Genomic DNA, 15,821 nt, shown 5'->3' with positions numbered 1-15,821 from the left:
CTTGCTCTGCTAGATGACTGTCTTGTAGGCTCTCTGTGGGCTCACACCATGCTCTGCTAGAGGACTGTCCTGTAGGCTCTCTGTGGGCTCACACTTTGCTCTGCTAGAGGACTGTCCTGTAGGCTCTCTGTGGGCTCACACTTTCCTGCTAGGGACTCTCTGTGGGCTCACACTTTGCTCTGCTAGAGGACTGTCCTGTAGGCTCTCTGTGGGCTCACACCGTGCTCTGCTAGAGGACTGTCCTGTAGGCTCTCTGTGGGCTCACACTTTCCTCTGCTAGAGGACTGTCCTGTAGGCTCTCTGTGGGCTCACACTTTGCTCTGCTATAGGACTGTCCTGTAGGCTCTCTGTGGGCTCACACTTTGCTCTGCTAGAGGACTGTCCTGTAGGCTCTCTGTGGGCTCACACCTTGCTCTGCTAGAGGACTGTCCTGTAGGCTCTCTGTGGGCTCACACTTTGCTCTGCTAGAGGACTGTCCTGTAGGCTCTCTGTGGGCTCACACTTTGCTCTGCTAGAGGACTGTCCTGTAGGCTCTCTGTGGGCTCACACTTTGCTCTGCTAGAGGACTGTCCTGTAGGCTCTCTGTGGGCTCACACCTTGCTCTGCTAGAGGACTGTCCTGTAGGCTCTCTGTGGGCTCACACCTTGCTCTGCTAGAGGACTGTCCTGTAGGCTCTCTGTGGGCTCACACTTTGCTCTGTCTAGAGGACTGTCCTTGCTCTGCTAGAGGACTGTCCTGTAGGCTCTCTGTGGGCTCACACCTTGCTCTGCTAGAGGACTGTCCTGTAGGCTCTCTGTGGGCTCACACCTTGCTCTGCTAGACTGACTGTCTCTCTGTGGGCTCACACTTTGCTCTGCTAGGGACTCACACCATTGCTCTGCTAGAGGACTGTCCTGTAGGCTCTCTGTGGGCTCACACTTTGCTCTGCTAGAGGACTGTCCTGTAGGCTCTCTGTGGGCTCACACTTTGCTCTGCTAGAGGACTGTCCTGTAGGCTCTCTGTGGGCTCACACCGTGCTCTGCTAGAGGACTGTCCTGTAGGCTCTCTGTGGGCTCACACCTTGCTCTGCTAGAGGACTGTCCTGTAGGCTCTCTGTGGGCTCAGGCTCTCTGTGGGCTCACACTTTGCTCTGCTAGAGGACTGTCCTGTAGGCTCTCTGTGGGCTCACACCTTGCTCTGCTAGAGGACTGTCCTGTAGGCTCTCTGTGGGCTCACACCTTGCTCTGCTAGAGGACTGTCCAGTAGGCTCTCTGCAGGCTCACATCTTCCCTCATTTAGATAGTATTAGAGCCTCCCACCATTAATCAAACCCAAATTAGGCTGTAAGGGGTTCTGCTGCCCCCTCAATGGAATCCCCAGGGCTCTGTGAGGGGGGGTTATGAGGTTCACTGGGAAGCTATATGTTATTTGAGTTCTAGATGAACTGCTGATATTAATATTGACTATCTTCACCACCTTAAACGTTCTGAACATCCATTGCTGTTCTGGCATGTCCTACTGTACCGACGGGGGATTGAACTGTAAAATGTGACAGACCTTTTATCACCTTGCCAAAGTTTTCATCATTTCTAAATCATACATCATGAAAAATCCCAGAGTGAACAAAAAAAACAATTTCTATAGTTTAGAGAGGTGTTCTCTACTGACAGTAGACGAAGTGGAAACTAAAATGGTGCGGCCGTGCCGGGCTGTGAAGCGGTGGTCTTTCAGTATAATTATTCACTTAGCGGGCTGGGCCTGTATGAACAGAGCACGGCCATGTTGACTCTAGCCCCAAGGCTGACTCAAGCTGCAGATACACCGCAGTTGACACTGGCCACTGAGACCACATTCCACCCAGACTGAGAGAGAAGAGATGGGAGGAGAGAGTCCGAGGGGAGTAGAACAGGGGGAGTGTGGGGAAAGAGGAAGGTAGAAGAGGAGAAAAGAGAGAGACGAGAGGAGAGAGGGGAGTAGAACAGGGGGAGTGTAGAGGAAGAGGAGATAAGAGAGAGACGAGAGGGGAGTAGAACAGGGGGAGTGTGGGGAAAGAGGAAGGTGGAAGAGGAGAAAAGAGAGAGACGAGAGGAGAGAGGGGAGTAGAACAGGGGGAGTGTGGAGGAAGAGGAGATAAGAGAGAGACGAGAGGGGAGTAGAACAGGGGAAGTGTGGAGGAAGAGGAGATAAGAGAGAGACGAGAGGGGAGTAGAACAGGGGAGTGTGGGGAAAGAGGAAGGTGGAAGAGGAGGAGAGGAGAGAGGGGAGTAGAACAGGGGGAGTGTGGGGAAAGAGGAAGGTGGAAGAGGAGAAAAGAGAGAGAGGGAGTGGAACAGGGGAGTGTGGAGGAAGAGGAGATAAGAGAGAGACGAGAGGAGAGTAGAACAGGGGAGTGTGGAGGAAGAGGAAGGTGGAAGAGGAGAAAAGAGAGAGAGGGGTGGAACAGGGGGAGTGTGGAGGAAGAGGAGAAAAGAGACGAGACAAGAGGAGAGAGGGGAGTAGAACAGGGGGAGTGTGGAGGAAGAGGAGATAAGAGAGAGACGAGAGGGGAGTAGAACAGCGGGAGTGTGGAGGAAGAGGAGATAAGAGAGAGACGAGAGGGGAGTAGAACAGGGGGAGTGTGGGGAAAGAGGAAGGTGGAAGAGGAGAAAAGAGAGAGAGGGGAGTAGAACAGGGGGAGTGTGGAGGAAGAGGAGATAAGAGAGAGACGAGAGGAGAGTAGAACAGGGGGAGTGTGGAGGAAGAGGAAGGTGGAAGAGGAGAAAAGAGAGAGAGGGGAGTAGAACAGGGGGAGTGTGGAGGAAGAGGAGAAAAGAGACGAGACAAGAGGAGAGAGGGGAGTAGAACGGGGAGTGTGGAGGAAGAGGAGATAAGAGAGAGACGAGAGGGGAGTAGAACAGGGGGAGTGTGGAGGAAGAGGAGAAAAGAGACGAGACAAGAGGAGAGAGGGGAGTAGAACAGGGGGAGTGTGGAGGAAGAGGAGATAAGAGAGAGACGAGAGGGGAGTAGAACAGGGGGAGTGTGGAGAAAGAGGAGATAAGAGAGAGACGAGAGGGGAGTAGAACAGGGGGAGTGTGGAGGAAGAGGAGATATGAGAGGGGGGAGTAGAACAGGGGAGTGTGGAGGAAGAGGAGATATGAGAGGAGTAGAACAGGGGAGTGTGGAGGAAGAGGAGATATGAGAGGGGAGTAGAACAGGGGGAGTGTGGAGGAAGAGGAGATATGAGAGGGGAGTAGAACAGGGGGAGTGTGGAGGAAGAGGAGATATGAAAGGGGAGTAGAACAGGGGGAGTGTGGGGAAAGAGGAAGGTAGAAGAGGAGAAAAGCCTCAAGGCTGCACATAGACCACAGTTGACACTGGCCACATTCCACAGGAGGAGAGAGATTTTAGAAAAGAGAAGGTTGGAGAATAGGACAGATGAGGGAGGGAGGAGGAGAGTTTAGGGAATTACTTTTACCTTTACCTGCAGTTCTTTAACAGTGGTGGGCATGAAGGAATATTAGACTAGGAGCGGAAGCCTCTTAAGAACATTGAGGCGTACATGCTGTGTTAGTGACATGCTGTGTTAGTGACATGCTGTGTTAGCGACAGACATGCTGTGTTAGCTACATGCTGTGCTAGCCAGATGCTAGCAATTTTGCCGTTAGAGACTTTGGATTAAAAAAACATTTACTCTAGCTAGTATACCTCAAACTGAACTCGCCACAGAACATGCCTTTCTCAATAACATGGAGGTTCGTGAAGTGATGCAGGGAGATATTGTCAGTTCTGTGGTGTTTACGTATGTTTATTCTAGGTTGGGCACCGTTAGAAGAGCTGCTTATTTCATTGCTTCTACATAAATGTGCTGATAATGAGCTTTTGAATCAGTGTTTGCTTTTCTTTTTCATTGTAAATATTGTTCATGTAAGTGTCAATGCTATGCAATTTTTGTGTGTGTTTAGACGCCGGTAAACGGCGAATTGCAGATTTGATTATGACCCTACATCTCCGCACACCCCTCCCCCCAAAGGCTTGACATGCATAACACTTAGTCTCCCTCTGTCTGTCGCTAACACAGCATGTCTGTCGCTAACACAGCATGTCTGTCGCTAACACAGCATGTCTGTCGCTAACACAGCATGTCTGTCGCTAACACAGCATGTCTGTCGCTAACACAGCATGTCTGTCGCTAGGTAACCCTTCACACTGTGTGTAGCTAGGTAACCCTTCACACTCTATACCCTTCAAACTCAACTCTGGACCTCGAAGCCTGATCCACTGCGTTTTTTTAAATGATCAGGTAGAACAGAAAACCAGCAGGTTCCGGACCTCGCAGGTTAAGAGTTGAATACCTCTGCCCTATACGGTATGAAAATAGCTGTACAGTAAACTGCTATAGATGACATCAGAGCGCGGGGTCTCTGCTTTCTAGTGCTGAATGGGATTCAGCTGACGTGCCTTCTAAACGGGAGTACCAGGAGCGACAAGAAGATGCCTCCATCCCTCACGCTAACTAAACTTATTTCGCTAATGTTTTGTAGTGTGAGTGAAGGGAATGTTGTAAATGAAGAGAGGGACTCTGTTCTGAAAGATGAGACGTTGAAGATTATAATAAATACCGCTTTGATGTCATACAAGCAAACCACATGCTAATGTGCACTTCACATGTCCATATTATAGAAGTTATGTCATTTACAGGTTCACCGTTTCTGATCACATGTTTTTATGTACAGTTCCAACAATGACATGGCATCATACCCTGGGTTGTCTTGAACAGATGCTTGTCCTATTGGGAAGAAAGTTAGCCGTGGAACACGCTCGTGACTCCATTCTATGCTCACCACATTTACTCTCTGTCTCTAAGATTGTATTTTACAACTTACCTTGTCATTTTGACAATAGAAAGAGCTTTCAAATGATGCCCATCTGATCCAGAGTGAAACTTAATAATGGGCCATTTTTTTGATAGCTTAAATAACTGTAATGGTGGGGATGCAGGGCTGTGTTTCAAACAAAGTGCTTTATTATTAAAAAGATTGTTGTCGACACAAATGTCCGGGTACTTGTTAAAGTTCATGATGCCGTTGACCTTAACAAGGACCCACAGGACCAGTGGAAAGCAAAATAGCCCCAAAACATCAAAGATCCACCACCATACTTTACATTAGTGATGAGGTATTTTCTGCATACGCGCTGTTTTTTAAAATCCAAACTCGGTGGTGTGCGTGGCCAACGACCTCTCTCTTCATGTCATGTGACCATAGCAGGTTTTCTAAACCCGATTTTTAAGAGATTTCTGACCCCCATCTTTTAGAGATTTGTTGTTATTACTTGTTAAACACAATTTATCAGAGAAAGAGATTTTATTAGTATAATATCATTTTAGAATTTCTTGGAGCATACAATGTAGCTCTGTATTTCTGTTATTTTATAAAGTCTTTTGTCTAATCTTTATCAAGGAGCCAATAATTCCGCACCACCACTGTATATCGTGCTATGACCTGGCCTGAAGCCAGACTGATGAACATTCTTGAGATCAATGGGACACAGACCTCATTGTTTAAAAAGTACACGAACCCCTGTCTCCATCCCTGTCTATGTCCATTCAGCCAACATGGGGGTTTAATCATCTCTAGCGATGAGAAAGGCTGCAGGTTCCTCTACAGTTCCGTCTGTTGTCTGAGTGAGGCGAATGCTGCCAATGAAAAGGGACTTGATGTGTTCTGAAAGATGAGTTGTGAGATAATTACCGCTTTAATATGTTATACAAGCAAACCACACACCCGCTTCACATTTCCATATCATAAAACATATGTCATTTCCTGCGTCAACGTTTCTGATCACTGTCTGATGTGCAGTTCCAGAGATGACATCTGAAAAGAATGAGCCGATGTTAGTCGTATTGTTTCCGCAGCTCGTTGTCTTCACACGCTCATAACTGCGCACCAAAATTACAATCTGTTTCTCTGAAGGGCCTTGTGAAAGCCTAACACTATAAGATGGTATTTTATAACTTAGCTAGTCATGTTGACAATGGGAAAAGCATTCAAATGACTCTCATCTAATCCTTCAGCTAATAGCGGAAGCCTTTTTCCTTGAGTCATGATAGTACATTGAAATGACTGAGGAACATTTTAGAGAGCTGTGTGGACACTTGGAGACACCGGTCAGTCCTCTCACTTCAACCCTTGTCATTTGTTTGTTTTATCCACCTACCCCACATTTTCCAGCACTATTCTTATGTTACTGAATGTGTCCAGAGGATTTTTACATTTTCTTTCCCGGAAAATGCTGCGAAATGTATTCCCTTTCAACCGCTGCCATGGTTATGCACATGCAAGTCATATTTCTTCTGTTAGAAACATTTCAATTTGCCCCTATTCATATAGGCCGATTCCCACCTGTGTACAGGCTTAATAGGTTGACAAGGTGGGCTCTTTATGAATCAATCCATGTTCCTCTTTTGTCTGTTCTCAGATGGGAGACCGTTACATTTGACCAAACGTGTGTCATGCCATCCATTCAGTAGTGCCTTACATGATTGTTTGACCCCCCCCGGACTTTCTCCCGTAGTGGCGCGGTCCGCGGCCACCTTTGAATGATGAAACTAGCGCCTGCATCATTAGTCTGTCACTTGTTAAACGGAGAGAAACCCTCCTGCTTTGTGCCCTTTGTTTTTCCAAAAGGACTGAAATAGCGCCCTGGCTGGATAATTAGTACTGGACTTCTATTGGTCGAGTGTCCCCACAGAGGGCCCTGATTGTCCGTGCCGTGTAAACAGAACATTAGCATAATTTCAGAACATGGTAGTCATGACATTGCATTCCCTCTCTCCGTCCTTGTCTTTCTAAATTCTCTCCATTTGAATGCACACGGACAAAGCCCGCTGTAATTGGCAACGTCGCTCCCAGAAATCAGTTCATTCCCCTCTACACTCTCATTTCCTTGTTGATGTGGCTGGCGCAGATTTTCCCAACGCTCAGTACATTGTAATGGGGAGAAATCGTACCTCATCCACCTCCATGATGGTGAACAGCAGGTTGTGTAACTTAGTCGTTGGTTAGATAAAATGGACCCTGTTTAACCTCGAGAACTGTTGTTAGCCTCAACAAAACTGTGGTTTCTGTTTACTGGGGTTCAAGTTGCAGGGATACGGTATGACAGAGCCGTATCAGAACCATGGGCCTCTCTTGAGTCTCAAGCCTGGGTTGTGTTGGTCATATCTGTGCTCTCTCTCTTTCTGTGTGTGTCTGCCTTGTAGCCTCTGAGCCCAACCTGAAGCTACGTTCTCGTCTGAAGCAGAAGGTGAGCGAGCGACGGAGCAGCCCCCTACTGAGGCGTAAAGACAGCCCGATCACAACCGCCAAGAAACGCTCACTGGATATGGCAGGTAGGACACACTCAACGCTGTGGAGAGGAACGGCCAGGAGGTTCAGACCTCGCACACAGCAGAGCTGTGTAGTAGATTTAACATGGAAGAGATGACTAACTGACTGGTTGTATTAGTACTGTTAACGTGTTCTCTCTCGTGTATCCTGTTTAGTAGCTTTCACATACAATACAGCATGATAATGATTTGGTACACATTGTGTTTGACCTCTACACTCAAATGGTGGCCTGCTGTGGTTATTCTGTTCACATGGCAGGTAGGCCTGCTGTGGTTATTCTGTTCACATGGCAGGTAGGCCTGCTGTGGTTATTCTGTTCACATGGCAGGTAGGCCTGCTGTGGTTATTCTGTTCACATGGCAGGTGGCCTGCTGTGGTTATTCTGTTCACATGGCAGGTGGCCTGCTGTGGTTATTCTGTTCACATGGCAGGTAGGCCTGCTGTGGTTATTCTGTTCACATGGCAGGTAGGCCTGCTGTGGTTATTCTGTTCACATGGCAGGTAGGCCTGCTGTGGTTATTCTGTTCACATGGCAGGTAGGCCTGCTGTGGTTATTCTGTTCACATGGCAGGTAGGCCTGCTGTGGTTATTCTGTTCACATGGCAGGTGGCCTGCTGTGGTTATTCTGTTCACATGGCAGGCCTGCTGTGGTTATTCTGTTCACATGGCAGGTAGGCCTGCTGTGGTTATTCTGTTCACATGGCAGGTAGGCCTGCTGTGGTTATTCTGTTCACATGGCAGGTAGGCCTGCTGTGGTTATTCTGTTCACATGGCAGGTGGGCCTGCTGTGATTATTCTGTTCACATGGCAGGTGGCCTGCTGTGGTTATTCTGTTCACATGGCAGGTGGGCCTGCTGTGGTTATTCTGTTCACATGGCAGGTGGGCCTGCTGTGGTTATTCTGTTCACATGGCAGGTGGGCCTGCTGTGGTTATTCTGTTCACATGGCAGGTGGGCCTGCTGTGGTTATTCTGTTCACATGGCAGGTGGCCTGCTGTGGTTATTCTGTTTACATGGCAGGTGGCCTGCTGTGGTTATTCTGTTTACATGGCAGGTGGGCCTGCTGTGGTTATTCTGTTCACATGGCAGGTGGGCCTGCTGTGGTTATTCTGTTTACATGGCAGGTAGGCCTGCTGTGGTTATTCTGGTCACATGGCAGGTAGGCCTGCTGTGGTTATTCTGGTCACATGGCAGGTAGGCCTGCTGCTGTTATTCTGTTCACATGGCAGGTAGGCCTGCTGTGATTATTCTGTTCACATGGCAGGTGGCCTGCTGTGGTTATTCTGTTCACATGGCAGGTAGGCCTGCTGTGATTATTCTGTTCACATGGCAGGTAGGCCTGCTGTGATTATTCTGTTCACATGGCAGGTAGGCCTGCTGTGATTATTCTGTTCACATGGCAGGTGGGCCTGCTGTGGTTATTCTGTTCACATGGCAGGTAGGCCTGCTGCTGTTATTCTGTTTTATATGGCAGGTAGGCCTGCTGTGATTATTCTGTTATCATGGCAGGTAGGCCTGCTGTGATTATTCTGTTATCATGGCAGGTGGGCCTGCTGTGGTTATTCTGTTCACATGGCAGGTAGGCCTGCTGTGGTTATTCTGTTCACATGGCAGGTAGGCCTGCTGCTGTTATTCTGTTTTATATGGCAGGTAGGCCTGCTGTGATTATTCTGTTCACATGGCAGGTGGGCCTGCTGTGGTTATTCTGTTCACATGGCAGGTGGGCCTGCTGTGATTATTCTGTTCACATGGCAGGTAGGCCTGCTGCTGTTATTCTGGTCACATGGCAGGTATGTCTATGTGGTTATTCTGTTATCATGGCAGGTGGGCCTGCTGTGGTTATTCTGTTCACATGGCAGGTGGGCCTGCTGTGGTTATTCTGTTCACATGGCAGGTGGGCCTGCTGTGATTATTCTGTTCACATGGCAGGTAGGCCTGCTGCTGTTATTCTGGTCACATGGCAGGTATGTCTATGTGGTTATTCTGTTATCATGGCAGGTGGGCCTGCTGTGGTTATTCTGTTCACATGGCAGGTGGGCCTGCTGTGGTTATTCTGTTTACATGGCAGGTGGGCCTGCTGTGGTTATTCTGTTCACATGGCAGGTGGGCCTGCTGTGGTTATTCTGTTCACATGGCAGGTAGGCCTGCTGTGGTTATTCTGTTCACATGGCAGGTGGGCCTGCTGTGGTTATTCTGTTCACATGGCAGGTGGGCCTGCTGTGGTTATTCTGTTCACATGGCAGGTGGGCCTGCTGTGGTTATTCTGTTCACATGGCAGGTGGCCTGCTGTGGTTATTCTGTTCACATGGCAGGTGGCCTGCTGTGGTTATTCTGTTCACATGGCAGGTAGGCCTGCTGCTGTTATTCTGTTTTATATGGCAGGTAGGCCTGCTGTGGTTATTATGTTCACATGGCAGGTAGGCCTGCTGCTGTTATTCTGTTTTATATGGCAGGTGGCCTGCTGTGGTTATTCTGTTTATATGGCAGGTGGGCCTGCTGTGGTTATTGTAAGTCGCTCTGGATAAGAGCGTCTGCTAAATGACTTAAATGTAATGTAAATGAAATGTATTTGGTTCATGTTGTACTGTAGCTGTAGACTTGGTGTGGAACAGTCATGACGGAGTTAAGATATGAATACATTCTCTAGATTCAGCGTGTAACAGCGCTCCTGGATCCGGCCCCAGCTCTCCTAACAACAACAGCATCAGCAACATCCCCAATGAGAACGGCGTCACTGTCTCCAACAGCATTGATGTGTCCCTGGCTCAGCGGTTGTGTGGTGGTGAACTCAGCCAGCTGTCTCTGTACACGTCCCCCTCCCTCCCCAACATCACCCTAGGTCTGCCCGCCACGGCCACCTCTGCTTCCAATGTAAGACTCTCTGTTGATATATTGTTTCTCCTCTTCTCTTCTCTCGTTCTCTCTCTCTGTATCTCTCTCTATCTATATATATCTGTCTCTCTGTCTCCCTGTGTGTGTTGGTCGGTCTCTCTCTCTGTATCTCTATCTATATCTGTCTCTCTGTCTCCCTGTGTGTGTTGGTCGGTCTCTCTCTCTGTATCTCTCTCTATCTATATCTGTCTCTATCTATATCTGTCTCTCTGTCTCCCTGTGTGTGTTGGTCGGTCTCTCTCTCTGTATCTCTCTCTATCTATATATATCTGTCTCTCTGTCTCCCTGTGTGTGTTGGTCAGTCTCTCTCTGTATCTCTCTATCTATATATATATCTCTCTGTCTCCCTGTGTGTGTTGGTCAGTCTCTCTCTGTATCTCTCTATCTATATATATATCTGTCTCTGTCTCCCTGTGTGTGTTGGTCGGTCTCTCTCTGTATCTCTCTCTATCTATATATATATCTGTCTCTCTGTCTCCCTGTGTGTGTTGGTCGGTCTCTCTCTCTGTATCTCTCTATCTATATATATATCTGTCTCTCTGTCTCCCTGTGTGTGTTGGTCGGTCTCTCTCTCTGTATCTCTCTCTATCTATATATATATCTGTCTCTCTGTCTCCCTGTGTGTGTTGGTCGGTCTCTCTCTCTGTATCTCTATATATATATATCGGTCTCTGTCTCCCTGTGTGTGTTGGTCGGTCTCTCTCTCTCTATCTATATATATATATCTGTCTCTGTCTCCCTGTGTGTGTTGGTCGGTCTCTCTCTCTCTATCTATATATATATATCTGTCTCTGTCTCCCTGTGTGTGTTGGTCGGTCTCTCTCTCTCTCTATCTATATATATATATCTGTCTCTGTCTCCCTGTGTGTGTTGGTTGGTCTCTCTCTCTCTATCTATATATATTATCTGTCTCTCTGTCTCTCTGTCTCCCTGTGTGTTGGTCAGTCTCTCTCTCTCGATCTATATATATTATCTGTCTCTCTGTCTCCCTGTGTGTTGGTCAGTCTCTCTCTCTCGATCTATATATATTCTCTGTCTCCCTGTGTGTGTTGGTCGGTCTCTCTCTCTCGATCTATATATATTCTCTGTCTCCCTGTGTGTGTTGGTCTCTGTCTCCCTCTCTCTCTCTCTCTGTCTCCCTGTGTGTGTTGGTCGGGTCTCTCTCTCGATCTATATATATTCTCTGTCGGTCTCTCTCTCTCGATCTATATATATTCTCTGTCTCCCTGTGTGTGTTGGTCGGTCTCTCTCTCTCGATCTATATATATTCTCTGTCTCCCTGTGTGTGTTGGTCGGTCTCTCTCTCTCGATCTATATATATTCTCTGTCTCCCTGTGTGTGTTGGTCGGTCTCTCTCTCTCGATCTATATATATTCTCTGTCTCCCTGTGTGTGTTGGTCGGTCTCTCTCTCTCGATCTATATATATTCTCTGTCTCCCTGTGTGTGTTGGTCGGTCTCTCTCTGTGGTCACACAGGATTTACAGTATGTAGCCTGTGAGAAAGAGGGCAATGCTTATAAGACCCCCTTTCAAACAGTCCCATTTTAACCACATTCTTGCCTGCATAAGCCTTTTTATGTGTCCCATGCGCGTGTGGGGTGGGAGTGTGGGGTGGGAGTGGGGTGTGGGAGTGTGGGGTGGGAGTGGGGTGTGGGAGTGGGAGTGTGGGTTGGGAGTGTGGAGTGGGAGTGGGAGGTATGGGGTGGGAGTAGGGAGTGTGGGGTGGGAGTAGGGAGTGTGGGGTGGGAGTAGGGAGTGTGGGGTGGGAGTAGGGAGTGTGGGGTGGGAGTAGGGAGTGTGGGGTGGGAGTGGGAGTGTGGGGGGGTGTGGGGGGGTGGGGTGTGGGGTGGGAGGGGTGGGGTGGGAGTAGGGAGTGTGGGGTGGGAGTGTGGGGTGGGGGGGTGGGAGTAGGGAGTGTGGGGTTGGGGGTTGGGTCGGAGTAGGGAGTGTGGGGTGGGAGTAGGGAGTGTGGGGTGGGAGTAGGGAGTGTGGGGTTGGGGGGTGGGGTCGGAGTAGGGAGTGTGGGGTGGGAGTAGGGAGTGTGGGGTGGGAGTAGGGAGTGTGCCGATGTGGGTGGGGGTGTATTTGAATAAATCGATTGAATATACACCACAAAGAAATCCATTATTCATTTGTTTAGGCAGGTCCTAAGAAAATGTATTTTCAGAAGAATAGAATAGCCTATTTTGAGTTGAGTTATGTTACTGGTATGGACAACTTGGCTTTGCAATGCAAATAAATTCAATAGTTTATTTTGTTCACTAAGCAGACCACACACATTCCCCTGCACTGGTCACAGACAACACACATGTATTTTATAGTAAGAACATAATGCAATATAACCAAATAAAATATCAATCATATTTTTCACACACTACTTCAGTGTCACGGGAACGTGTGGAACCGCTGTCATAGAACATAAAGTTATATTTGAAAAGAGACAATGCCCAAATTTTGTGTGCTTTAGAAACTGCTCTTTCCGATCGTTTAAAGAAATACAAAATCGGACCTGAAGGATGATTTGAAAAAGTAGCTTTTTTTGTTCCACGTTTAGTTTTCCTCACTCTGCTTTGTTACGCAAACATCCTCGCCAACTGCTTTTTTAGTAGTAGCAGCAGACAGTTGTCGAAATAGAACTGTAATCGTAGCAGAACACGTTCAACATAATAAATGTCCAACCAGATATTGTAGCCTGTAGCGTCTTGCCCCTCCAGGAGAAGAGGATTAGCTGTAGCGTCTTGCCCCTCCAGGAGAAGAGGATTAGCGGAGCGGCTTGCCCCTCCAGGAGAAGAGGATTAGCGGAGCGGCTTGCCCCTCCAGGAGAAGAGGATTAGCTGTAGCGTCTTGCCCCTCCAGGAGAAGAGGATTAGCTGTAGCGTCTTGCCCCTCCAGGAGAAGAGGATTAGCGGAGCGGCTTGCCCCTCCAGGAGAAGAGGATTAGCGGAGCGGCTTGCCCCTCCAGGAGAAGAGGATTAGCTGTAGCGTCTTGCCCCTCCAGGAGAAGAGGATTAGCGGAGCGGCTTGCCCCTCCAGGAGAAGAGGATTAGCGGAGCGGCTTGCCCCTCCAGGAGAAGAGGATTAGCTGTAGCGTCTTGCCCCTCCAGGAGAAGAGGATTAGCGGAGCGGCTTGCCCCTCCCGGAGAAGAGGATTAGCTGTAGCGTCTTGCCCCTCCAGGAGAAGAGGATTAGCGGAGCGGCTTGCCCCTCCAGGAGAAGAAGATTAGCGGAGCGGCTTGCCCCTCCAGGAGAAGAGGATTAGCGGAGCGGCTTGCCCCTCCAGGAGAAGAAGATTAGCGGAGCGGCTTGCCCCTCCAGGAGAAGAGGATTAGCGGAGCGGCTTGCCCCTCCAGGAGAAGAGGATTAGCGGAGCGGCTTGCCCCTCCAGGAGAAGAAGATTAGCGGAGCGGCTTGCCCCTCCAGGAGAAGAGGATTAGCGGAGCGGCTTGCCCCTCCAGGAGAAGAGGATTAGCGGAGCGGCTTGCCCCTCCAGGAGAAGAGGATTAGCGGAGCGTCTTGCCCCTCCAGGAGAAGAGGATTAGCGGAGCGTCTTGCCCCTCCAGGAGAAGAGGATTAGCGGAGCGTCTTGCCCCTCCAGGAGAAGAGGATTAGCGGAGCGGCTTGCCCCTCCAGGAGAAGAGGATTAGCGGAGCGGCTTGCCCCTCCAGGAGAAGAGGATTAGCGGAGCGGCTTGCCCCTCCAGGAGAAGAGGATTAGCGGAGCGGCTTGCCCCTCCAGGAGAAGAGGATTAGCGGAGCGGCTTGCCCCTCCAGGAGAAGAGGATTAGCGGAGCGGCTTGCCCCTCAGGACCTCAGGAGTAAATATCAGTTTGCTTTTCATAGCCGATCATTAAGAGTATCTCTACCGCTCCTGCTATTGAAAACAGTCTGGGACAGGTAGCACGTCCGGTAAAAGGATCAGGGTTCCATCGTCGCAGGCAGAACAGTTGAAACTGGAGCAGCAGCACGGCCAGGTGGACTGGGGACAGCAAGGAATCATCATGCCAGGTAGTCCTGAGGCATGGTCCTAGGGCTCAGGTCCTCCGAGAGAGAGAAAGAGAGGAGACACTGTGGCCCCATCCGATGATACCCCCGGACAGAGCCAAACACCACTAAAGGGATATCTTCAACCACCAACTTACCATCCTGAGACGAGGCCGAGTATAGCCCACAAAGATCTCTGCCACGGAGGTGGGTGGGTGTGTGTTCTCCCAGGCTGAATGCCAAAGAATTTCTGTGACAATAGAAGGACGGCTCAACAACAGAATTACATTTTTTTATGGAGAAAATAAATGCATTACAAGCATTTCTGTGAAGCTTTGTGATCGACGAGGACAAGTTTGATGTCAGACAACAATAGAATGCTTTAATGCGTGCCAAAGCCGGTAAAATGAAAGGCAATGTTTTATACTGAGGGGGTGGCAGGACTTTTAAAAATAGTACCACAATCAGTACTAGGTCGGTTGGCAGAAATACACTGCTCAAAAAAATAAAGGGAACACTAAAATAACACATCCTAGATCTGAATGAATGAAATATTCTTATTAAATACTTTTTTCTTTACATAGTTGAATGTGCTGAAAACAAAATCACACAAAAATTATCAATGGAAATCAAATTTATCAACCCATGGAGGTCTGGATTTGGAGTCAAAATTAAAGTGGAAAACCACACTACAGGCTGTTCCAACTTTGATGTAATGTATTTAAAACAAGTCAAAATGAGGCTCAGTAGTGTGTGTGGCCTCCACGTGCCTGTATGACCTCCCTACAACGCCTTGGCATGCTCTTGATGAGGTAGCGGATGGTCTCCTGAGGGATCTCCTCCCAGAACGGGACTAAAGTATCTGCCAACTCCTGGACAGTCTGTGGTGCAACGTGGCATTGGTGGATGGAGCGAGACATGTTGTCCCAGATGTGCTCAATTGGATTCAGGTCTGGAGAACGGGCGGGCCAGTCCATAGCATAAATGCCTTCCTCTTGCAGGAACTGCTGACACACTCCAGCCACATGAGATCTAGCATTGTCTTGCATTAGGAGGAACCCAGGGCCAACCGCACCAGCATATGGTCTCACAAGGGGTCTGAGGATCTCATCTCGGTACCTAATGGCAGTCAGGCTACCTCTGGCGAGCACATGGAGAAATGCCACCCCACACCATGACTGACCCACCGCCAAACCGGTCATGCTGGAGGATGTTGCAGGCAGCAGAAAATTCTCCACGGCGTCTCCATACTCTGTCACATGTGCTCAGTGTGAACCTGCTTTCATCTGTGAAGAGCACAGTGCGCCAGTGGCGAATTTGCCAATCTTGGTGTTCTCTGGCAAATGCCAAACGTCCTGCACGGTGTTGGGCTGTAAGCACAACCCCCACCTGTGGACATCAGGCCCTCATACCACCCTCATGGAGTCTGTTTCCTACCGTTTGAGCAGACACATGCACATTTGTGGCCTGCTGGAGGTCATTTTGCAGGGCTCTGCAGCGCTCCTCCTGCTCCTCCTTGCACAAAGGCGGAGGTAGCAGTCCTTCTGCTGGGTTGTTGCCCTCCTACACGTCTCCTGATGTACTGGCCTGTCTCCTGGTAGCGC

The 15,821-nt window shown here is 49.0% G+C and overlaps 1 protein-coding gene across 5 annotated transcripts in view; it reads left to right on the top strand.

Annotated features, from left to right (window-relative positions):
• The window catches only part of LOC115121437 (histone deacetylase 4-like), an 86,449-nt gene that overhangs the window by 35,564 nt on the left and 35,064 nt on the right, over positions 1-15,821 (top strand). For all 5 annotated transcript variants that reach the window (XM_065018969.1, XM_065018970.1, XM_065018968.1 and 2 more), the window contains 2 exons: positions 7,220-7,348; positions 9,993-10,216. In XM_065018969.1, the coding sequence (XP_064875041.1) occupies positions 7,220-7,348; positions 9,993-10,216 (353 nt within the window). The remainder of the gene's footprint in view (positions 1-7,219; positions 7,349-9,992; positions 10,217-15,821) is intronic.

The sequence above is a fragment of the Oncorhynchus nerka genome, linkage group LG5, assembly GCF_034236695.1.
Source record: "Oncorhynchus nerka isolate Pitt River linkage group LG5, Oner_Uvic_2.0, whole genome shotgun sequence".
Classification (NCBI taxonomy): Eukaryota; Metazoa; Chordata; class Actinopteri; order Salmoniformes; family Salmonidae; genus Oncorhynchus; species Oncorhynchus nerka.
This window is presented reverse-complemented; position numbering and strand designations above follow the sequence as displayed.